Source organism: Manis pentadactyla, chromosome 2, assembly GCF_030020395.1.
Source record: "Manis pentadactyla isolate mManPen7 chromosome 2, mManPen7.hap1, whole genome shotgun sequence".
Lineage (NCBI taxonomy): Eukaryota > Metazoa > Chordata > Mammalia > Pholidota > Manidae > Manis > Manis pentadactyla.
This window is the reverse complement of record NC_080020.1, coordinates 209676577-209702298: the sequence shown is the minus strand read 5'-3', so window position 1 is coordinate 209702298 and position 25722 is coordinate 209676577. Positions and strand designations below refer to the sequence as shown.

The window sequence follows — 25722 nt, the reverse complement described above, 5'->3', positions numbered from 1 at the left end:
ATTATTAATGATCGATGTGGGTGATTTCCAATTTTTAGCTATCAACAGTAGAATATATAAGCTAATGTTATAGCCTCACACAATAAAATATCACACAGCTGTAAAAGAATGAACTGCTGCCTGCAGGAACATTATTGACTCTCACAAGCATAATAATAAGAGAGAGAAAAGTATGTGTACAATATGATTGCTTTTGTATGAAGTTGAAGAACAGGCAAGACTGATCAGTGAAGATGGGAGTTAGAATAGTAGTTACCTGTGGGGGTCAGAGAGCTCAGCTGGGAGGGGGCATGATCTGGGAGGTGGGTACACAGTATGTGCACACACATACACATATACACACATGTATCTATGCACACGTCTATATAAAAATTCATCTAGCTATATACTTAAGATTGAGCTACTTAGCTGTATATGTTTTTTGAAAACTTGGAAGTTTAATTCATCTCTATGGTATTTTAAGGAGTATGTTAAAAAAAGTTGAGGCAACTAAGGGAAGCTCTGAGAGTGTGTCATGAAGAATGGTCCATGCTTCTGGGGCCACAATTAAGGGAGGTGGGGCTTGTGCTGGTGGCACAACCCAATTAGAACGGAGATAGGGAAGGGAAAAATTGAACAGGATTATCTTCTTCATGGGTTTTTCTGTTTTTTCATGTCTAACCATAATTTTTTGTGTGTTATATTTTATTTTTTATTGGAATCTAGTTGACATACAATATTAGTTACAGATGTATAACATAGTGACTCAATAATCATATACATTACTAAATGCTCACTACAGTTAGTTGCCATACCAAGATAATATGATATCATTTGTTATATTGTCCATGTTGTACTCCCATTCCTATGACTAATTCATTTTATGATTTGAAGTTTGTACCTCTTTGTTTCTTTCACCTATTTCCCCCATCCCCACTCCCACCCCATATGGTAACCAAAAGTCTGTTGTCGGTATTTATGGGTCTATTTCTTTTTTATTTGTTTGTTTTTTAGATTCCACATGTAAATGAAATCATATGGTATTTATCTTTCTTTATCACGGTACCTTCTAGGTCCATCTGCATTGTCACAAATGACTAATATTCTTTTTATAACTAATATTCCATTGTGCACATGTACCACATCTTCTGTATCCATTCATCTGTCAATGGGGCGTCCATATCTTGGCTATTGTAAATCTTGCTGCAATAAACATAGGTGTGCATATATCTTTTTGAATTAGTGATTTCATTTTCTTTGGGTAAATTCCCAGAAGTGGTGTTTCTGCACTGTATGGTATTTCTGTCTTAAGTTTTTTGTGGAAACTCCATACTGCTTTCCACAGTGGCTGCACCAATTTACATTCCCACCAATAGTGCAGGAGGCTTCCCTTTTCTCCACATCCTCACCAACACTTGTTATTTCTTGTGTTTTGGATAGTAGCCATTCTGACTGGTGTGAAGTGATATCTCATTGTAGGACATGAAACCATTAAACTCTTAGAAGACAACATAATTTCTTTTAAGTCTTAATTCTCATCTCCTGTTCCTGCAATATCATGGTCAAGGTGCTAAGCAGTGTTGAGGAGGGTCAAAGAGGGGACAGTGGAAGAGGGTACAAGGCAGTGGTTATACATCAGATATTTGAAAAATCCTCCACTTTAACCTGGCAGCCAGCCTCGTGGCTGGTTTGATACTGTCGTAGAATCCTCCAGACGAGGGAAAATTCTGAGTCCCAAGAGCTCCTGTGCAATGTGTGATGGTGCAACACCAATCAACAGGAGTATGGGCCACTCAGAGAAAGAGGAAGCTGATACCCCAAAGTGGGGCCATCAGGACAATGGAAGAGTGGAGACTTGTCCAGCCTTTTTGACTATAACTGGCTGGTTACCCAAATTTGAGGTTTCAATTGGGCTATATGATAGGGGCTTTGCTTGTACCATGAGAGTCCCTAGTGGACTTGGCAATCTTCCTGGTCCTTCATGTTGCTTCCTTTAAGAAGAATGAGTTACAGGGGGAATATTTTCAATTGCATGTCATAAATGTATATCACAGCACCGCATATGCTCCAGTAAAGAATTAGGTAGTCAGGTGCTGGACCATATAATGTGTCAGTTGTAATCAAGTTTTACTAGTTTGCAACTATATCCAAGTTGGAATACTGTAGAACTTGTACAACAAATGTGTGTGTTAACTTTGTCATTTGAATGTCATTGAAAATGTATTTTTATCACTGAAATTAAAAACTGCACGTGTTGGGTAAAATATGTCCATGTAGATATATATGGCTACTTAAAAATATGAAATATAAGCAAGTAATGATTTATTGAGGACTGTGTTTGCCTTTTTATGTGACCATTCTGCTTGTAATGTTTTGCTATCATTGTGTCCAGTTTAATTTAGACAATTAATATTTTAGAATCCTTAATGAAATTTTCATTAGAATTATTGATTAAAGGAAGTACATATTACGTGAAATGGAAACTCTAGTAGCCAAATCTATTTACACTTATGCTTCATAAATCACACTGAATAAAGTATAAATGACTACTTATTTTTCACTTTTAACATGTCATATTCTGTTTTTGATTTTTAATTACCTTTGCAAATGACTTTCTCATCTTTCTTTTTAAACTCACCACATTTTTCTCTCTCCTCTTCCGTATCATTTTGCTTTTCCCTTGGTTTAACACTATTAGTCCATTCAGGCTGCTATAACAAAATGCCACCGATTGGGTAGCTTATAAACAACAGATACTTATATTGTTCACCCTTCTGGATGCTGGGAAGTCCAAGATCAAGGTACCAGCATGGTTGCCTTTGGTGAGAGCCTTCTTCTGGTTTCAGATTTCTCGGTCTTGTCCTCCAAGGTGCAGGGGACTAGAGATCTCTCTCATGACTTATCTAAACACCTCCCAAACACCACCTACTAATACTGTCACCTTTGGGAGTTAGGATTTCAACATATGAATTTGGGGAAAACACAAACTCTCAGACCATAGCAGTCACTTTCTACAGAAGACCTTGTCCATATTTCCAGCCATAGTTTCCTTTTACTGTATTCCTGAATTTTCTGTTACTGCTGGGTATTTATACTTGGGTATCCCTAATATGACCTGCAAGTATAAAACTAATCTCTTCATCTGCCTCTTTCCTTCTCAGAACTTTGCACAAAATCAACAATCCCTCTTCCTCTTCCCTCAAATTAGAAGCCTTCCAGGGGTCTTTGACTCCTTTCTCCTCCTTTCCAGGGTTATGTTGGCCAGTCAAACACCATGCATTGTCATTTATTCTGTTTAAAAAAGATTGTGCCTTTAATGTTTTCTTTAAAGAGAATTCTTCACTCTTTGTCCTCCTGATGATCCTCACTGTCACCAACCTGGCTTGTCACCAGTCTCAAAGTTGCATTGCTCCTTCAGTGATCAAACTTTTCATCTCTCTGTACCAAGCCATGTGCTGGCCAGATGAATTTCCCTAGAACCTGCCTCTGATTATATCTTTCTCCTACTCAGAAACCTTTAGTATAGCTCCCTGTTCTCAATAAAATTGAATCCAACCTAGCCTGGCTTTAACCAACTCTTTTTCCAACTATTTACCTTCCAGAAACTTCTTTTCCAGCCAGTGGTTTGACTCACGATTTCCTGATCCTTCTTCCTTCTCCAGTCTCTGTACCCATGCCCTAGGGTCCACCCATGTACGTCATTCACCACCTCCCCTGTCTTTCCCACTTCTCCCTACGTAGTACCCGAGCTCTTACCCCCTCAGTGCTGCAGTGCCCCCTGCCTCCAACTTCTCTAGCAGCTCTTACTGACTGTGTAGGCACTTTTTTCATAATTTAACTTCTTCAAGCGTATGACCTTTCTTCTAACTGTGATAACATAAACTGCTCTTCACTTCTTTAATTATTACATATTTGTTTGTACAACTAGACTGTCAGTGTCTCTAAGGTCAGAGTCTTTGTCTTACCTGTAGGATCCCTAATACCAAGCAAACACACTGAAATGTAAGCTCTGTGAAGGCTGGAATCTTTTATCAATTTTGTTCATTGGCAAATCCCTAGTACCTAAAATAGAACCGGGTATATAGCAGGTGCATAATATGTACTTGTTTTGTAAATTTTAAGTGTTCAGTAAATGTCTGATTTGATTTTAGGTCATTCACATCTACTGAATTAAATGCTGCTGGCAGCTCTTATTTACCATAACTAAGAGATTATTACAGTGAAAAAGAAAATGAATGCAATTGACAGCCGTAATCTGTTCAACAGGGCTTGACTTCTAAAAGAATTATATTTTCCTGCAGATATTAATGAATGCCAGCTACAGGGTGTGTGCCCTAATGGTGAGTGTTTGAATACCATGGGCAGCTATAGATGTACCTGCAAAATGGGATTCGGGCCAGATCCTACATTTTCAAGTTGTGTTCGTAAGTAATGATCAGTCTTTATTCCTATTTTGGGTCAGTTTTTTGGGGGGACTGGGGATGTGGGGAGTTACCCCCCAAAATGGTAAATAATGGTCAATGGAATAATATTGCAGATAAGCTGGAAAACCTCATTAAAGTGATAGGAGGGAGGAAGCTAGCCTGATATGCTAAAATAAATCTATGCCATGGAACTTTCTCCAAAATGCATTTTTATTGCATTTAGAAAAATATAATAGTTGAAACTCAAGCACACCAGAAATATACTTTGATGAAAGGAAAAGAGTTAAAGTTTTCATATCTGAGCAATGAAAACATTTTTTTTCCTTCATGAGTATTTTAAGCAATATTGAGGCTGAGTTAAACTTTGTCCCAGCTTCTGTCTTTAATTAGTTCAAATTCTGAGTCACTGGTGTCTGATTTAATGAGGTTTCACTGTACTTTCTGTTGGGAGAATCTGGGAAATAGTTACCAAGCGCCTGTGTTTCAGATTTTCTATTCAGTTTTAATTTCAAATATTCTATTCTATTGTCCTAAAGAAAATGCCACCAAACTGTGTCCCTAAAGTTAACACTGTTTTGCCTTGTAAATATTGTCTATAAGGTTTTTCTCTTACATGTGGGAAGGGTAAAAATCCTCCACCAAGCCGTATGTTCTAATACTGGTACAGAAAATATAGTTTCTCTAAAGAGACTCTCTTACCACAAAACTTAATCTGGTGTAGTCATGACAGATCACCTGACCATTAGAGATGGATGCATTTTACATGTAAAGTTTTCAAATGCAGGTTTTTTTAAGCTTTCCTTATTTTTTTAAGGTACTTGGGTCCATTATTATAAAGTAGTTAAACACTGCAGATTTTTTTTAAAGCTTATACCATTAAAGTTTAAAATGTTAAACTAATGTGCAGCAGAAAACCTTTAGGATGATTTTAAGAACAATTTTGTATTAATTTCTGTCCTTCTGGTTTCTGTTTTTATTGTTAACCATTTTCACGTGGCTTTGGGACGGGGTGAGCTGCATCCTTTCGGTCCCCAGTTTCAAACTTGCCATTTGGTCGTGATACATTCTTCATGAAGACAGCATCGTTTGTGTTTACCTGTGCATCTCTTTTTAACTCTGTACCTTAAACTGAGATTCATAGGCATGATGAATAAAAGCAAATGTAGTAAAATAAAAATGGCAATGTCATTCATGATATTTAGAAGAGTTTGTTGAATCTGAAGAGTTTGTTGGAACATTGTTACTAATTACTATTTTCCTTTAAAAAACTGAAATGCAAATGAGGAAATTATACATGTAAGTTCTTTTTCACATATTATTTCACCGTTCTGATCATGAAGCAGACAGACACCTAATTACAGGGCTTTTTTGGCTGGTGGGTAAAATTAGACTATAAAATTATTTTGCATACAAGGTATGTTTGAAAACTGATGCAAGTATTTGGAAATTCAGGCCCAAAAAACCACATTGTTAACAATGACCAGATAATTTAGGGACAGTTTCTGGCTGATTTCAATTACATGAGTAAATATTTTAAATAGTTTTATAAATTAAAGGTAAAAGATTTTACAGAATTTGCATATACAGTTTATCGTGAATGTTTGGCTTTGTCCCTTAATTTGAGTTATAGTCTGGTTAAAATTACTACCTTGAAGGTTGCAGATTAGGTAAACTTGGAGAACTGGTCACAGAATGTTTTATTAACTTTGACTAGATTTGATGTCTAGAATTAGGGGCAGACATCAAGGTTTTAAAAAGTTTGTAGAAATCTGCCAGTGAGATTTTTGAAACACGTATTTCCTTAGCATTTATTTTCCTTGTCATTGCCCAAATAATACTGAACTTATTAAAACAACCATCCATTCTTATTTGAAAAATAAATAATTCAATTTTATGGTTCAGCTACAAAAGCTGAAATGATGAGAGCTTTGTTGCTAGTTCCATGTTCCAGTTTAGAGTTCGAAGTTAAAACCTGGACTCTTTACTGGCATCAAGATGCACATTTATTTCTCTTCCCTCTGAACTTGCCACATGTGACATCATAGATCTGTAGAGTTACTTGAGGATTTGTGACTTGGTTCAATCCATCCTGACTTGGTGAAATAGATCTTGAAAAAATTGATGGGGGAAGTCTGTAGATAATTAAGAAGAATCTGGGAAGAAGGTGATGTTTACAGAATAAAGGAAAACAATATCGGCAAGATGGTGGTACCCATGTTAGTCACAGGGCAGTAGCAGAAGGAGACTGTGGGTCACGCATCCACCAAGCACGTACACACACACAGACATGCTAACTGTACAGAGATGCTGAGCAAAGTTGTTGCTTAATGTTCAGAATATGTAGATATTTATGTATAAAAATAGCCATGGATAGAGCATGCAAGCAAATGGAGGAGGCTGACCACATGTTGCTCAGGCAGCATGAATTTAGGGCACATCCAGGCCATAAAAGGTGTGGCTGACTCTGTGAACTCAAAGAAATGCACTTGGCAACACCGGGGAGCAATGGGAAGCTTGCCCTGTTCTCAAACGCACTGAGGTGAACACCCTCAGAATTCCTTGACTCCAGCCAAAGGTTGCAACCATTTCACTTGCTCTCCTTGCGCGCTCTCTGTGCTTGACTTAACCAAGCCAAAAGAAGGAAAGTAGGAGGGTTCTGGCATCGGCTGCTGTCTGTGGCTTCAGATGTGGCAGCTGCATTCTCCAGATCTGCTCCTACCTGTCTGTGGGGGAAGGTGAAATTGTAGGATATTGTCAGAGCATATCCAAGAAAAGTATAACTTTTGCAGTCGGAGTAGGAAAACTTTCTGTGCTGTGATTAGTTCTCTTCAGGAATTCAGGAGCCCCAGGATGAGGGCTGTGGAGGGCATATTGATAGGTTCAGTAGAAAAGGGCCCATAAAAGAATTCTGAGCCTGGGTGTTTGCTATTTTATAGTATTCTTGACCCATGGACAGAAATAGAGGGTTGGAGAGAAGATGCGCTCAGGAGCTTCTGCCATAACCCTGGAAATCACAATATGAGGGACACATCCTTTCTAAAAGCCAGTCATATTTTGTACATCTCTTCTTTTTAAATGCTCCAGCATCTTTGTGAGAGATCTGTTATTCTTATTTTACACATGAGGGAATGAGGCTAGCAAAGTTTATTAACTCCTCATGATCATACAACTAGTAATTGACATTTGAGATCTAAAACTGGATTTTGTGCCTCCAAATTTACAGTTCTATATCAGTTTGGCTAACTATAATCCAGGGGCCAAATCCATTTTTGTCTCTTTTTACAAGTAAACTCTTATTGGGACACAGCCATGCTCATCCATTTACATATTGTCTAAGGCTGCTTTTACGCTGAAATGGCAGAGTTGAGAAGTTGCAGTTTTTCAGACTGTGTGGTCCTTTACAAAGCCTAAAATTTTTGTTATCTTGCCCTTTACAGAAAAAGTTTGTTGACTCTTGGGCTAGAATAGTGCTGTCCAACATAACTTTCTGTGATGACGAAGATATTCTGTGTATGCATTGTCTGATGTAGGAAGCACTAGTCACATGTGGCTCGTGTGACTAAGGAACAGAATTTTAAGTTGTGATTCCTTTTAATTTTATTGAGTAGCAACAAGTGGCTAGGGGCTAACGTTGTTTGACAGTATAGCTGTAGATCGTTTTACAAAGCTGATTGGGTGAATTACTGCTCCATCTCCTCCTTTTCCCTGAAGATGGGCTTTCCTTCCTGACTTGGTGGTTTTGCCCAGGGTGACATTGTTCTCCCAGGCAGTCAGGCTCAGAGCTACTCTGTGTCCATTGTGACTCTGCCATCCCCTTTGGTCTCCAAGGAAGTCATTAAATCATAATCTGTCTTGAGCCCTTTCCTTTTTCTGTGGCCATCTCTGCTTAGGCCCCTAGCTTCCCTCACTTGGCAATCCTATAGCATCATGACCTGCAGGTTAGACAGACAGACTGTTCCCAGATAATAACTGTAACCACAGTAGCCGTGGCAGTAATGTAATAATCTTTACTGAGCTCTTAACAAGTGCCAGGCATTGCAGGAAGCACTTTATGTGGATTATAACGTATTGTATCAAATACTTATATTTATAAGATCACTATGAGGTTTGTATAGCTTTCTCTCTATTTTAGAAATGAAGAAATGGAAGCATGGAGAGCTTAAGGATCTTGCCAAAAGTCACACAGCCTGTAAGGAGAGCCCAGATTTGAAACTGCATCTGTCTTAGTCTACAAGTCACACCCTTAAGTCAGGAAGAGGGAAAAGGCCTGAATTGACAGGAGCACGTCATGTAATAAGGAGAGCTGCTGTTGAGTCTCACTTGCCTCCCCGTAGAATAGATGGTCTAACTCTGCAATGGCCTAGAATCATTGTTTCTTTTATTTTGCTTCTCCCAGAATTTATTTTCAGTAGCCCATTTCCCACACAGGGTGCCTGGTGGTTCTTGTCTCACTAAGGAAGTCATCTCTGGGGCTCCTCGCCACAGCTCCCCCTGCTCCGCACACCTGCATTGCAGCACTCATCCTTTGGGGATTTTGAGCTTCAAAGGGTTGAAACGCTGATGTGGAATTTCATCCAAGAGATGAATGAGGATACTGGGGGGCGTTTGAGGGAGCAGGAGAATGGAAACAGACTGTTAGAGGGGTTAGTTATATGCTGTCTTCTCGAGTCTTCTGTATTTTTCAACTTTTTCAAAGAATCAATTTAATTTATATCTGCTTAATGATGCTTTCATGTTTGAATTGATTAGAGCAGAACATATTTGAAAGTAAAATCAGAATTGATTGTATAACCCTGTATTTAAGTATAACTTTCTTAATACACCATTGGGGAAGCCATTAAGTGAGCTGTAGCATCTTACCTTTGTTTGTACTGTGGTTCTTAATTGAATCCGTGTTAGCACTGGCTCTATGACAAAGATTCAAGACTATACTTGAGTGCAGAGCTCTCTGTTTATTGTGAGGATTTTTCTCATGTCTCTAGCCAAGAGCAAAAGATTTACTTCCCTGACTGACTGATGTGGCATTTCCAGTAGGTTTTTATGCCTCTTCAATATTTTTCCCTTTATGTAGAGCACCTAAATTTTTCCACCTAATCTCAGTAACACATCTTGCAAGAAATAAAATCTGCAGAACCACTGTTTCAGTGTATCTATACATATGAACCGACCCTGGCAGCACCCTTTGTTACTGCTCCTGAATCCCCTACCCACTTCCACCTGTTCTGGAGAAATCTTTTGGCAATACTGAATTTTTTTAGTATAGCATAAAACCTTATGACTCAATAGGATGTCTAATCATGTATACCATATTTTAAAAAATAAATGTAGCTTACTAACAAATTACCTTTTACAACTAGCCTGCCAACCTGTGGCTAAAGACACTAAGACAGCAGAAACACTAATCTTGCATATTTCTGGGCGGCATATTGTTTCTGGGTGTATATGCCACACTGACTAGAATGTGAAGATGCTAGCTATTTATAAAATAAAAAGGAGTTGTTATGTAAATCATTTGAGATGATAAAAGAATAACAGGCAATTCAAATGTTAAAAAAGAGGCCATTTTAAAGGGCACGTTCTGTTAGAAATCTGAGGCATAAGTCAATACTTTTTGGTCCACAGAGTTGCGGATCAAAGAAAATGTGAATCGTGGGAATGTCAGTAAAATGTAGACATGTAAGCTAGATTTTTTTTAAAGGCTACCTTCTTGGGTTTCTTCCAACTTTGAAGGAGCAGATTTTTTATTGCTTATTTTTCAGTTGGGGTGAGGCAAAATGTTTAATTAGAACATGGTCTGACATGCCCAGACTCACCAGCAATTGACTTACAGTGATTATATAAGCTGATGATTCTCTTATTTGCCAAAGACCCCCACTCAAAGTGCTTTGGAAGCTGTCATGGAGAAAAACACCGGTGCCCCAGACTCCCCAAAACTTACAGAGAATATTTGGATTAGGAAATGATGGAAGGACAAGTGTATAAGATCTTTTAGGGAAGATTTTTAGGACGAATTAGCTTGCTAAACTTCTATCTTTATTCTCCAGATGATAAAATGCCTAAAAATTTTGTGGGTGTATGCAGTACATGAGGTATCAACAATCTGAGACTCACTTAAACTAACAAGAAATTTCTTATAATCCACACACATACACACATATTAATCCCGTAAAACGCAAAGTTGCTGATTTGGAGTTTGGGTTTAAATTTTGGAGACAGGCATGGCAGGTTACTTTGAAGTAGAGGACTTTGGTAGGGGAGCTGTGTAAGCATAACAGGGATACTTGGATGTATGGGTCAGGTGGATACAAGGGAGCAAATGTGAAAAAAATAAATGGAAAAGTAACTGTTGGCCAGTGGTAAGGATTTGAGGTTATATCTCTGCTGTGTTCTGAATGGTCCTTGTTCCTGGGATCTAGAACTAAAGTCATTGCAATAAGTATTATAATTAAGGCTTGCTGCATGTAGAATAAGCTCTTGTGAGTTGATTGGCATTATTTCTACGCAGATGCATGTTACAACTTCGAACAATCTGGAGAGGAATTTTTGGAGCAAAGTTCTCTGTGAGTGGGTTATACTAGAACTATGGTAGTATATGTTCTTAAGATTATGTGACCTGCAGACACACACATACACACATATTCATATAAACATGCATGCTATATAAGTGATGGTTAGTCATTCTAGGGACTTACTATCCTTTGGTGGTAATAAGCACACTCCTAAATTTTCTTTTACTTTTGCTCTGTGACCTTTGATCTTTAATAGCATACTTGCCCAGACTCCAAAGTGAGTTGGAGAAGTGAGAGGAAATGACTCAGACTTTTCCCTCTCACCACCTTTGTAGTAGCTCTGTCCAATCTGCCTCACTAGACACACCATCAAGTCTTGAAGCTTTAGGAAGGTGTCACCTGCTCCCCTCAATCCCCTGCTCCCATCCTCCAGTTTGCCTAGAACTATTTTTGACTTTCTTCACTTTGTTGAAATGTTAAGTGAGGGTCAAGTTGTGTACAAATGCCTTTGAGAGTATGGAAATGTCTACCTTTGTCATCAATAAGAGTGGCTGACATATATTTTGTGTCTACTCTGTACCAAAGGTCTAACATATGATATTTCTAATCTGTACATTGAGCCTATCATTTAGAAATGAGGAGGTTTTGAAGCTCATCCAGTGTATTAGTTACTGTTCTCTCCAGAGAAGCAGAACTAATAGGGTGTGTGTGTGTGTGTGTGTAGAAAGAGAGAAAGATTTTAAGGCTCATGTGAGTACAGAGACTGGCAAGTCCAAAATCTACAGGGCAGGCTGGCAGGCTGGAGAGCCAGGGAACTGTTGGTATTTAGCTGAGGCCTGAAGGCAGTCTTCTGGCAGGATTCCCTCTTCCTCTGGGGCGATTTATCTTTTTCCTCTTCAGAGCTTCAAGTGTTTGGATGAGGCCCTCCAACATGCTGGAGATGCTTTACTCAAAGTCTACTAATTTAAATGTTAATGTCATGTAAAAATTACCTTCACAGCAACATCCAGACCTGTGTTTCGCCAAGTATTTGGTTAAGTGGCCTAACCATGTTGACACACGCAATTAATCGTCACTAACAAAGTAACTTCCCTGGGTTATACTGATGGCAAATGGTAGACCCACATTGTGAACCCAGGTCTGTCCAGCTCTTAAAATCTTGGCTCTTCCCTATGTGTTGTACCACCTTGATTGAATCAGGTTGCTTCTTGCAGCATCTAGCTGAAATTTCAGTCCTTTTGGAAGAATGAAAATTTAGGTCTGAGCAGGAAGGGAAAGTGAGTTGAGTACCAGATGTTAAAGGAATTGGGTGGAGGAAAGGTAAATTGGGAAAACCTCATCTGGAAAGTGATATAATAGAAAAAAAACTTTGCTTGGGATTTTGGAAGGGTCAGAGAAGTGACCATCAAGCTTCACTCAGCAGTTTTGACTCGGCCTGGAGATGGCTCTGTAGAGCATACTCCACATTTACATTATAAAACGAATTTGCCAAAGTCGGGAGTGTATCTTACCTCATATTTGCCTTAAGTGCTCATAGAATGTCTAGCTGTTAGATTGATGAAGACTACTAAATGTAGAAGAATCAAAATTAGGGTTTAAGTATTGGGTGAATATAGTCTGGTACTCTTTTGCAGTGTCTTCCAAGGGGTTGAACACATCATCCCCTTTACTGGTGTGCTGTCTGTCCAGACCAGGGGCCTTGTGTGGCATTGCAGGTTGGAAGCTCCCCCTGCCTCCCCCTGGCTCTCCCCTGGCTGAGGGTGAGACCTGATGGGGCCCCGCAAGCTCTCACTGTCCTCGCAATGAGATGGGCAACAGCTGGCTTACAGCCTCAACTATGTTCAGTTCCTGATTTTCCACGGTGCCTGATAGTTCACCAATAGCTGCCCTAGAACTACCTCTATTGTGGCTAAATACGAGAAAACAAACAAGGTAGTGATTTTTGATAATAGGATTTTGGTTAAAATTGTTCCTTTCCCTTCAAGCACACACAGCTCATCTACTGCTTCCTCCAGTGGAAAAGGGATCAGACAGGGACAGGGACGTTTGGTGGCCTGATTCTTAAAACTCAATGGGTAAATGGGCTCTAAATCAAGCAATGTGATGTCCTGAATCAAAATGGGTTTATTTTGAAGTATGGTTTCTGATTCACACTGTAAGGTTCCTTTACCTGGGACATGAAAAGTCGACCTGGTTTTCATTGTTTCTCGGGTGACGTCAGGCCTTCTCTCTCTGCTTCAGCGGATGCCCCTGTGGTCTCTGAAGAGAAGGGGCCCTGTTACCGACTTGTCAGTTCCGGAAGGCAGTGCATGCACCCTCTGTCTGTCCACCTCACCAGGCAACTCTGCTGTTGTAGCGTGGGCAAAGCCTGGGGCCCGCACTGTGAGAAATGTCCCCTCCCAGGCACAGGTAAGACATGCCCAGCCGGACGCGCACATGAATCGCCAGCCACACAAGTACACAGGCCGACTTCGGCAACTTGAATCATTTTTGATTTCTGACTTTAAATTTAGTTTCTAGTGATAAAGATGTGGTTCTCTTATTTTTTGTAGAAACTGTGAACATAGAAGTTTGAATCCTTGGAAAAAATCTCATGCAAAGAGATTTTTCCCATTTCTGTGTAACATTAGACTTCCTTTTGAATGTTAAGAAAAGCTATTACATTTTATCCTCATCTTCTAGGACCCTAAGTGTGCTGTTTAAAAGCCTAGAGAGGCCAGAAGGCCCTGCTGAGCTGTGCGCTTGCCTCCTGACTGGCTGCTCACCACTTGCACAGCAATAGGCCCTGTGCAGGTTGACCCATTCACTCATTTGTCCAAATGAGTGAATTCTTAGGGGTTCATTTATTCTTAGTCCATTGTGCTTCTTAGGGGTTATGAACATGGTACTTAGTTTCTCCAATTGGAAATGGGAGGGAATTGTATCCATGACTGAATTTGCTGTGAAGGGTAATAACTCAAGGGCAGGTCCTGCCAAAGCCCCTATGAACTTCTGGGTAGGATTATTAAGAAGTGGATTATTCTTGACCTTTCAGTTTGGTCTATAATTGCCTAATGCCCTGAAAGAGTAAATACATCTTTTTGTATGCGTCACTTCTACCACTGAGTCACCAAATTCTCAAGAAAGATCGAGTAGAGTTACAGGGAAGAGAAAGAAACATACCCTGCAAATATTAGACGTAATGCTTTCAGTGGAGCAGTGACCCCTGTGTCACTGTCATGGGGTGGGCATAAAAATGTCTAGTCAATGGCTGATTTGATAAGATGCTTCCCACCTAGAGAAGTACATAAACTCTCGCAGGACCATTCAATGTTTTAAAGCGGTAACTTACACTGTAGCAGGCAGGATTTAAATACAAAGTTAAATATCATGATCTACTTTTGGTGGTGGTTAGGATCAGAAAGAACTGGTAAGGCAGAGGGTAGTTAGACTGGATAATTTTAGTCATCTCCAAAAGGGCCAGGTATCCTCCTGTGGGATCTGAATCATTATAGAAGAGTAATAATCAACAAAATAAATAATCTTTATAATTCATAGGCATATTTCTCTTTAAGTTCTTTTTCGATAGTTTTGTGACCCTCCATGAAGCATAAATCTGTATGGTGAATATATAATGCAGAGAGACTCCCCCACAAAATAACTGAATTTGGAAATAGTAGTAAAGATAAAAATTTTGCACTTAACCAATTTTTGATTATAGGGCGATTTTCATAAAAATACCCAGCTCATTAATACTTAAACATTTGATAGGAAACATGCTTACCTCTGGAAACATCTATTCAAGTAAGAACTGTATGTCATAGTTAAACCTAAGAATGAGGTGCCACCATTTAATGTGGGAGCCTTAGAAAAACAATATTTTAATATGCTTTAAAGGAATATTTTAGAGGTTCCTTTTTATTGAGGCCTAATTTTAGGTCCAGAACATTCACTAGGAGATCTCTTGTTCAGTGGAAGTGACAGATGACTTATTTTACTTTCAATGTTAAAAGTAGAAATAAAAAAGCTGACCGAAAGCTCCTTAGTGTCTGCGTTTGGTAACTCGCCTCCAACACTAACACCAAAGGGATTAGGTGGATTTTTCCTCCTGAGACCACACACCGCCTTGCCACCCTTTCTTTTTCCCCTTCACTTATGCCTGTGGATTATGCAATGGAGGCTAGCAAATCACATGTGCTCAGTCTGCCTTCTTTTTTTAAAGTATACAAAACCACTTTCCTGGCAAGAAGAGCATTTCCAGCGCATAGACTATCTCCTTGTCCTCTGGATAATTAAGCCAGCTGGTCATGGTCAGGTTTTGCCCACTTGTCATCCCCTTTCCTTGAAAATAACTAAATTCTGATTGGCATGTCCTGTTTTTCTTGATGTCTGTCCATCATCTCTTTAGCGTGTCTTACTTCCCTGGATTCCTTCTCACTATCCTGGGAATCTCTCTATAAAAACACTCCTTCTTGATCCTTCTTAACTAACCTTGCCGTATCAGCTAATTCACTCCATTCTAGCTGAGACATTTGCATTCTTCAACTGGAAACAAATTATGAAGATTGCAACATCCCATTTCCATGAATAGTGATTTCTTTTTCTTTTTTTAACCTTCTTGCCAGTCATCCAACTTAGAGAAATTTACGGAATTCCTTGTTAGTATCTAATGAAATTAAACCAAAGCAGGAGAAAAAGTAGGCCTATTTTTTGCTATTACATACACACCCCATGAGATCTATATAATATATATAGTATATTCTATACATAAAATCTAGTGTTACATATACCTCATATATGTAATATATAATGTGTATAATATGAAATACAGAATATGTATATATATGCTATCTCCTAATTGGTTGCTGTTATATCTAATATGATATATAAATATGTATGCTTTATATACAATCTCTCTATATAATTCTGATGAGGAATTAGCAGATGGAGAAATGTTTAATAAAAGAAAAAGGTTGGGGTTTTTCTGTAAATATGCAAGTTCAACAGAAATTCAAGCATTTTGCATATGTTTTTGAAGCTTTTAAATGTAACTATATTAGTTATGATTTATTAAGAGAGATTCATCATGATTTTTCCTCTGTATAAGTTTGCACTTTTAGATTTTTAAAAGGAATATTTTCCCATCCCAAATCTAGCTGCTTTTAAGGAAATCTGTCCTGGTGGAATGGGTTATACGGTTTCTGGCGTTCATAGACGCAGGCCAATCCATCACCATGTAGGTAAAGGACCTGTATTTGTCAAGCCAAAGAACACTCAACCTGTTGCTAAAAGTACCCATCCTCCACCTCTCCCAGCCAAGGAAGAGCCAGTGGAGGCCCTGACCTTCTCCCGAGAACACGGGCCAGGAGTGGCGGAGCCCGAAGGTGAGCATGGAAATGGATCATGGACCTAGCTGTCTTGTGTGTCTCTGGTTTCCCTGTTTACACCCTTTTAGAGCACAGTTTTTCAGCCTCAGTGCTATTGATATTTCTGAATAATTCCTTGCTCTAGGGGGCTGTTCCATGCATGGTAGGAGGTGTAGCAATATCCTTGGCCTCTAACCTCCAGATGCCTGGAGCCCCTGCCCCTCCAGTTGTTAAAAACCAAAAAGGTGTCTAACATTGCTAGATGCCACCCAGGGGGCAACTTTACCCCCGACTGAGAACTGCTGCTCTAGGGTAACATGTACAGCACTCCATGGTGTCTCAGGACATGGTCTTGCTGTTTGGGGCTACTTTTTCTTGGTGTTTATTCCTGGAGAGTGATTTAGATCCTCCAGAGAATAGCCTAAATTCATTTCTGTATCTAGAGGGCCATTCAATAAATATTTATTTACTTTACAAAGTGGAACCCACAGACTTAAAGCATCCACTGAGCCTCCAACAGGCAATCAGGGATAATGGGAGGCAAAATGGAGGAAGACAGGAGAGTCTGTTGAAGTGCTTGTGATCTAGTCCTTTCCTTTCTGAGAAACCTGAGACCTCGAGAGGGGATGTGACTTGCCTGATGTCAAAGAGTATGTAATGGGACCAAGAGGCACATTTTTCCAAGGAGGTGGTTAAGGCATTGTGTTCCAGAAGGAGCCTAAAGACAGCTGGTTTTGACTGTCTCTCTGGCATTCAGAAAGAGGGGTTATTGCTATCTCTTTATATAAACCAGCCTATCCAACACTTTGAACGTCTTTGTTGCCACAAAAAATTCTCGCCCGTGATAGAAGGAATAAAAAACTTGGATTTGTATGGAAAATACTTGCCCTAATAAAGCTCCTATGGACTTTTCACACAATTCTTAGGTCAGAATTCAGGGTTAGTGAGGAGTCAGGAGCTTGGCAGGGCCTCCTTCTGGTTGCAAGGTCTTTTCCCAGGGCTCTGGACCCTTGTGTGTTCCAGCCTGCTTTATTCCTCTACCACTTGCTGCGCTTTTTCCTTGTCAGGCAGAGCAGGCAGGGCCTCACCTAGAATTGACACTGCTGAGCAGTTTGCTGCTCTACCCTGGAGTGTCACAGCCAGACACTGGCAACTGCCCTTCCTCTGCACAGGCAAGAGGAAATGGGCTCTGGTCCAGATTCCACCTGAAGACTTTCTTGGTCAGTTAAGCCAAATGGAAGGTTCCTTGACTTTTTCCAACCACAAGAACATAATAACAGTGGTGACAATCTGGTACCTTCTACCTTGTAGAAGTTAAGCGTCTACCAAACCTATATACTAATGTTTATGGAGACACAGAGAAAAATCCCAGTGAATGGTGACCAGAGGCTTGGGGACTAATACTAAAGACTGATTAATGAAAAGCAAGTTTTTCTAAATACAGCTGTGTAACCAATACCACTACCACCCCACACTAAATTGCAATCATGTAATATGTAGTTTGCTCAAATTATTGCTCTAGTTGGATCTCCTTGGCTTATGATTTCCCCCTAATTTTGTTAACCTGTCTTCTGGAAAAGGCTCACAAGGCTTCAGTCAGGATTAGTATGCCTCAAGAATGCAGCACCCATTCTTGTCTTGTATTAAAATAAGTGGCTTTCTTTTTTAACATTGACATCATGAAGTATTTCTAACATTATATAATATTATAAGGATAGGTATGGGACAAATTAATGAAAGTGTGTGTTTTCCAAGATATGGGAAGTTCCATAAAATTAGATTAGGCATAAAATAACGTACCAGAGAGTGTTGTTTCCTTTTAACATTTTTAATTAATGAAAGAGTTGAAAAGAACTTCATCACAACTACTACCTGAGCCCCTGTAGTAGAGGAACGATATAGCGTGGATAGTTTTTCCTTGTCAGTCATGTGTAAAATTCTCCAAAATGGTAGATGACTGTAATTCTGCATTTGATTTCATTTGATTCTTAATCCTTTTGGAGAGATACTGGACTTTCATTGCATCTTAAAAATTGAAATATTGTATGGTGGATTGTCTTAAATTGTACTAATGTCCTTCTTTCTTTTCTGATTTTAGTGGCAACTGTACCCCCTGAGAAGGTAATTTATTCATTGTTGGCAAGTCTTTTAACCTCCAACATGATTTTCATGCAGCATATGGGTGGGTTTTTTTACGCTTAACTATAATAACATGTCTATTATACAACATTTGGTTTAAGAAAAAATTCATTCAATAAATAATTATTGAGTGCTTGCTATATGACTGGCACTATTCTGAACACTATTCTGAAAAAAAAAAAGAAATCAAATCAAACAAAACTCCTTGTTCTCAAAGAACTTCAATTCTAGGGAGAGAAAATGGTGGGACTAATGGAATCAGGGGCTTGAAGAGATTTCAAGAGTTAACTCATGGCCTGGACCATCTGTGCAGACAAAGGTTATTTCTCAAGTGCATACATACTGAGTGAGACACATCTTAATTGAACTAACATTTAACATGCATATTTGATTAAAAAGTAAGGACAGAGCTGCTTACCCTTGAGAGTTACAATCCAGTATTAGAATCTTCTTAAAAATCTTGGAGAAATGTTAATCAGTCTGTTGACTTTTTGGTATAACATGGGGCCATGAATTATGAGATTTATTTGTAGGAAATACAGAATTTGCTGGCTCTAAGTCACATTCATATAATATTGTTCCTTGTCTGAATCTTGCTTTGATTCTTTAATGATATGAAAATTAGGTAATTATTAAATGTATATCATTCATTTGACAGGGATGCAGTATTATAATTTAGATGGGGCATATGCATATACAAATTGTTACAAATAGTTTTTAAAATCATTAGCTCATGAATGTGGAATAGAATAATGTGTTATAACTTAAATGTTGAAAGAATGCAGAAAACAAGGAATTATGATTTTAGAGTGCTAGCATTCAATAAGGAAGATGCCATATTAACCCTAAAAGAAGTATAATAGATAAGAATTTTCACATGCTGATTTACCATCTGATCATGGTCTACTCCTTCCTGGCATTGACAGGGGCTGCAGAGAGTGGGTGCAATCAAGACTGATTGAGGTTACCTTTAATAGGAAATAGCTAGTCTATGTTCTTATGAGGGAAAAATGTGGGGAAAGTACTAAGTGCTTAGTATTTCTAGAAGATGAACTACAGTAGGATTAACTGAATTAGGGAGAAAGAGGAAGCTTTAAGAAGCCAATTAGATAAGCTGAGAAGGAGAGCATGAGTCCAAAGGAGGGTAGTGAGAACTATAGATACAGAGGAGGATGAACACATCTAAGGAAGAGCAGGATCTGAGGTTGGGCAGGGCTTCCTTAGATGTGAGAAGGAAGAATGAAAGAGGGAGGGCTAAACAGGGACTTTAAACCTGGGTGGATTAGTGACTGTGGCATTGACAGAAATGAAGAAGTTGGAATGAGAGCCAGGATGGTTTGGGGAGGGGATGGCTTTGCGGTTATTTGTGAAATATCTAAACGGAGTTACCGTGTAAGCACTCATGCCTACAAAATTGAATCTTTGATGAGATATCCAGGCAGGATATCTATTTTATAAAAAGCAGAAAAAGTGTCTAGTGCTAAGAGAGAGGGTAAAAAGAAAACAGGCCCAGGGGAGTGAGCTTCCTGGAAGATGACAGTAATTAAAGCAAGGGAGAAAGAATGTAGGGCAACACTGACCAGGTAGCTTGAATACTGCCTGTGAAGTGGTGGGGCCCCCACGGGTGGGGTAAGGTCGCAGATCCGTAACTAGCCTGGCTGTTCAGTCTGCATGAACCCTGAGCTCTGACCGGAAGCCGCTCCGTGGGCGCCCTTCTCTTTGTTCAAGATCCCCCGCACAGGAGTGGGCAGTGGGAAGTGTGAGGAAGCCCGAGTGCTCCTCCAGGTGCCCGTTTGTCTGTTGCTCTGTGTGACTACCACTGTTCTGAGCACAGGGTGTGTAAAGTTCTTGGATGTGAGGTTGAGGGACGCCATGATGGCGGACTCGCCTAATGTGTGTTAACGTATCATGTGTTCTTTGTTATGGCGCATGTACTGTATCCATTGTTAAATCTGCAAACTGTGATTGGTCATCCCGCTGGGGCAGCGCTGCATGTGAATGAGGTGATAGTTTAGTTGTCCTCTGGGATTAGTTTTGCCTTGTTTCACCTCAAACCCAGGCCCCTGAGCAGTGACGATGGTTTAAAACGTTTGAAGGGACCTTCTACTTTGGGCTCCCAGGAAATGTGTGTGGGCGGACCATCCCAGCTGCGGAAAGTCGGGGGCTTGCTGTAGTGGCAGTACCACAATGCTGCTTTTTGTCTTTTTTTTTTGATTTCACACAACTGCACAGGTTTTTGTCTTAGGTCTTATGTTGTGTGGTATTCATTGTCTTTCTAAGAGTAGAGTTAATTACATAAAAAATAGTAATGTGTTGAAACCAAACATAATTCCTGCTTTCAGTCCTTTTTTTCATATAATCTTCCAGGAAATATCTTCATTGGATCAAGAGAGAACCAGACTTGAGCCTGGTCAACCCCAGCTCTCTCCAGGCATTTCCACTATTCACCTGCATCCACAGTTTCCAGGTAACCTCTGCTGATCTGTGCTGTTTTCAAGATTAGGTTAAATAAGGGAGGAGGATAAGAAATTTCTGTATGCCTTTGATTTTAAACTTTAAACAACCATTAGAATTTATAAATGAAGTGAAATGTGAAAACTATACTTAAGTATATTAGTATACACATATAATGTTAGTATGACTGGTATTGTAAATATTAGAATGGTACAAGAAAGATGATTGTTTTCTATGGTCAGAAGTAGTATATATTTTTAGAACATTAGTGAAGGTCATCATTGGATAAGGGTCTCTTTCTTGGCTTTGGAGTTGCTCTCATATTCTTGCTAAGTTTTGATACCAGAGCTAGAGGTTAATACCATGAGCTTCAGAGACCCATTACAGTTCTTAATACCCGAGAGTCACTGTGGTATGTCACTAGACTAAATGATGCTTGCATTTCGAAGTGGGACCTTAGTTACACGTAACAGGCGTTAGCTTCCTTTTTGATCGTGTCCATCCTCATTTAGTAGTGATTGAAAAGACATCACCTCCTATGCCTGTGGAAGTAGCTCCCGAGGCTTCTACGTCAAGCGCTAGCCAGGTTATCGCACCCACTCAAGTAACAGGTGAGTGCAGTGTTTGTTATGTTGCACAGTCTGTGGGGGAGAACTTGAGTATGGATTTCATTTTAAACGTTGTGTCAAAATTGTCTCAGATGTATAAGATTGCTCATGGCAGGGTTAGTCACAATAGCAGATATTTGGGAATAATCTAAATATTGTTAAACAAGAGGAATATATTTGAATAAAATATGCTACATATTTATGGAATATTACATAGCTATTAATGCTTAAAAATGATGTCATGAGGAGATGCTTATGGCATAATATTAAAAAATGCAGAACACGATATAGTGATTCCAATTTTACTCTTTAAAAGTTGACAAACAGAAGAAAAGGAAGTTCATCAGTGTTCCACCACTGACAGTTAATTGGGTCAAGGGTAATCTTTATGTCTTGAATATATTTTTATATATTTTGACAATTCTTTATAATAAACATTTTAATCATTAGTGACAAATTATTAAAATGTGTCATAATTTGAAACAAATCAACAGCCTTACAGTTAATGTCATTAGTATATAGCAAGCTCTTATAAATCAGCAGTAAAAATGCTAATAGACTAATGGGGAAATAATGTAATCAGAGAACTCATAGAAAAAGACAATACCAAGAAACAAAGAATATGTCAACCTCAGTAATCACAGAAATGCATATTAAAGTAATTCTTTATTCTTATCAAATTAGTATTTAGTTTTTATGAGAGTGAAATTGATGTCTCGCACATAGCTAAAAGGAATGTAAACTGGTTCAACTTTTCTGGAAAGCACAAACTAGCAATATGTATCAAGAACCTGAACATTATTTGGAACTTTTGACTCAGTAATTCTATATGAAGATATCTAGTGTTAGGAAATAATGCTCTCAAAGACTGTGGTAATGGTTTATAAATGGATACTTACCATAGCCCCATGTATAATAGAGAAAAAATAGAAATAACTTGAACAGTTAACTATAGGAAATTAGATAATTATGTTACACCTGTACATTGGCTCATTATTATGTCACCATCAAATCTATTTCTGAAGAATTTTTATTAAAATCTAGTAGAAAATGGTCACAATATATTAAGTACAAGGTGAAGTAAACAAAAAATTATGAAGGATATGGGGTATTATGCCAGTTATATAGAAAAGACATATACACAATAAGAAAATGCTGGAGTAAAATGAAATACACTGGATATTAGCAGTAATTATTTCTTGTAGTAGGATCCAAGAGGTTCGGGGAAAATAGAATTTTTTCTATTTTCCACATACTCTGTAGTGGACAAATATTATTTTTATTGTCAGAGAAAAGATCCCTTGGATGCATCATAGCAACTTAAGTTCAGGATGAGGTTGGTACGGTATAACAGGAGAAGCTAATAGAGGAGTTTGCAGCCTCCCTTAAAATATATTCATTCCTCAAAAACATACATCATATTTCAAAAAGAATGTGCTTGACAGATATGTTAATTAGCAGGATTGTGACGATCATTTCATGATGTATGTGCATATCAAAATATCAAGTCATACGCCTTAAGTATGTATGTAACTCATGTTAAAATATGCAATTATATATAATTATATAAATGTATAAAATATATAGAATGTTGTATGTTTAAAAAATTCCTTTAGCCATTTTCTCAAAAATGTGGATGTAAGTTCTCTTAGTTCTTTGAATCAAGACTACAGATTGGAAAGTGTTTCTAAAAAGCACCTCTGTGCCAAGGTGAAATTCACTTGGCTAAGATGTACACGGTCACATCATGGACTCAGCCGAACATTTTCATCTAGTTCAGGGACCCTCAAGGTGTTCCTGCACCCATACAACAGCCTTCCCTGCAGTTGTTGCATAGCAACTGCTCTTTGATTTTACTACTAATAATGAATAAAGTGATATGTAAATGTCTGCTTTTCTAAGTATTTCTAGAGTGATGCAATGAAATAATTGATAGTTATATTTTTAATATGGCCATGGCTAAAATCATTACTTTCTATTCTGAAGTCATATATGTATCTACCTGCTTTCTTAAGCTCATCTAAAAGAGACTGCTTTGTGCTGCAAGGCATACAAAAGTGTCTTAGTCCGGAAGGGTCATCATACTGTTTACCTCAGTGTTAGAAAGGAAAATGGCAGTGTGACAACATAATTCACTAGGTCTTCCTAAATACTGTATCTCTATTTTCCAACATGAAAATATACTTTAGTTTTGTGCCTTTTTAACAATGGCTGACTTCAAAGGACAGGCCCCTTGCAAACCAGCTTTGTAGAGGTTAATCAAATTTGACTAGATAAATGCAGTTCCATCATTTAAATATAGCTGTGTGAGGAATAACAAATTGAAGTTACTTAGCTTCAACTGAACTTCGGTGCTGATCGAAAAAAAATGTGAAAGTAGCTGTGCCATATGAAGTTGTTAGAAAACAGCTTAATTTGAGTTTGCATTTCTGCCAGTCATGTTTGAAGCATGAATATTGCTTCCCAGGAAAGGAGTGATGTTGAAACTTGATTTTCATGCAACATTTGTAGGTGTTCCAGCTTCCTGCAGTAAAAGATCTTTCTGAAACAATCTGTGGGGCAAACATAGTCTTTGAATTTTAAAACGGTTTGCAACTTTGTAGCTACACGGTAATCGGCAATCTACTCTAGAACAAGAAGGTTGTTTTTTTTATCAAATTTAATTAAAATCAAAATAGAGATGCTGTCATTAGAGTGATAGGAAAGCCAAAGTTGCAGATAGAGGGAGCAATCTGATAAGTTCCCTCAGGAATTTATGTGGTATTTTTTCCTGTAAAGCAGAACAGGTAAAAGTTGTCACTGTTAGTTTCTCTCATAATTTGAGGAAAAGGATAGAATAATAAATAAGACTCTAAAATAAAAAACATCAGCTCCACAATGTTTAGTAATGACATCCTTGTAATGGAGAGATTGAAAAGTAGCCTTTTCAGATTGCATTAGACATACTTTGACATGTAATAATTATAAAGTGAGCCATATATTTTCAGGAAAGAAGTGTGATATCTTTCCCTCTTAATAGCTGAGTTGGTGGTAGCTTGCAACATTATTGGCATACTATTTCTAAATAAATTATACATTTCAGCATATAAATTCTTGATTTACCATATAAATTCTTGATTTAGCTATTATCTTAATAGCTGAAGGACAGGTTGGAGAATCAAACCTTTATTTCAACAGCAAATATTTACAAAGTGGAAACATCTGTTTCAATTGTGGGACAATTTATGCTCATTGTGGGTCAGTTAGGAAGCCAGGGCATTTTTGTAAACCTTTCAGTTAACATTTGACGCCTTCCTCCCACTCCTTCCAGACTTTCTCCATGGCCCTTGCAGACCAGCCAGAAATTATTCTTTGACTTCCATGACTGCCTTGTGGAAACCTTTGTAATTATCATGGCCAAAATATTATAAACTGCTTATCAGATATTTTCCAGAACTCAGAGTTGACCCCTTTAAAAAAAAAAACGTTTGCTCCTGAAGCATATAACCAGTGACATGACAGCCTCCATAAACTGTGTTTGCTAATGGAAAATGAACTCCCTCTTTCATGTAAAATCATCATGCTTTAGCAAGCTCTCTTTGTTTATTTATTTATTTGAATAATCACATGATGAGGAAAAAAAGATAAAGGTCAGCATGCTTATTTGCATATTTTGCCAAAAGCTTTCTTTTTTATTTAATTCTAGAAAAAATAGTAAAGATACCAAGCCTTTAAATCCACTGCTGGCTTTGTTGCTGGGTTAAGTAAAGTGTTGGGTTTTCCATTGGCTTTTGGTCCTGACTCTTTTTCCGAATTCTAAATGGACTCTAGTGAATGAAACAGAATAAGGTCCTTGACCAGTGAAGTTGTTTCAGGGGGCACATACAGTAGGAAAGGGTAAGGGTGGTCCTGAGAACCGGGGGACCTGTGGTGTCTGATGGAGGAGCCATGGAAAGATCCGGTGGGAGCAGTCTCTGATGGTCTCTCTGGGAAACCGAACACTCTGAAGAAGACAAGATGTTCCTACTAACTGGAGTACCCCAAAGACCAGTAGTTAGTGCTTCCTGGGGGAGGCTGTGCCATATTTCCAGTACTTAGGTCGACAGAGCCCTGCTCAAAGACATGGATGTTGCAGCATAAACTGAACCAGTCTGTGGGAAGAGGTTCACCTCTGTGTGAGTGGCCGTCTTAGAGAAATAAAGAGCATAAGGTGTGTTCCTTAAAAAAACATGGGAAAAGCAGGAAGCCTTTCTTATTCAAGACTTACCTTTCTGTTCAATAATAT

General features: G+C 38.6%; 1 protein-coding gene across 7 annotated transcripts in view; it reads left to right on the top strand.

Moving 5' to 3' along the window:
• The window catches only part of LTBP1 (latent transforming growth factor beta binding protein 1), a 367875-nt gene that overhangs the window by 232423 nt on the left and 109730 nt on the right, over positions 1 to 25722 (top strand). For 5 of the 7 annotated variants that reach the window (XM_057497285.1, XM_036931601.2, XM_036931600.2 and 2 more), the window contains 6 exons: positions 4281 to 4403; positions 13154 to 13321; positions 16048 to 16275; positions 18356 to 18378; positions 20764 to 20863; positions 21363 to 21461. In XM_057497285.1, coding sequence (XP_057353268.1) covers positions 4281 to 4403; positions 13154 to 13321; positions 16048 to 16275; positions 18356 to 18378; positions 20764 to 20863; positions 21363 to 21461 — 741 coding nt within the window. The remainder of the gene's footprint in view (positions 1 to 4280; positions 4404 to 13153; positions 13322 to 16047; positions 16276 to 18355; positions 18379 to 20763; positions 20864 to 21362; positions 21462 to 25722) is intronic. The other 2 variants (XM_036931602.2, XM_036931606.2) reach the window with 1 other exon arrangement.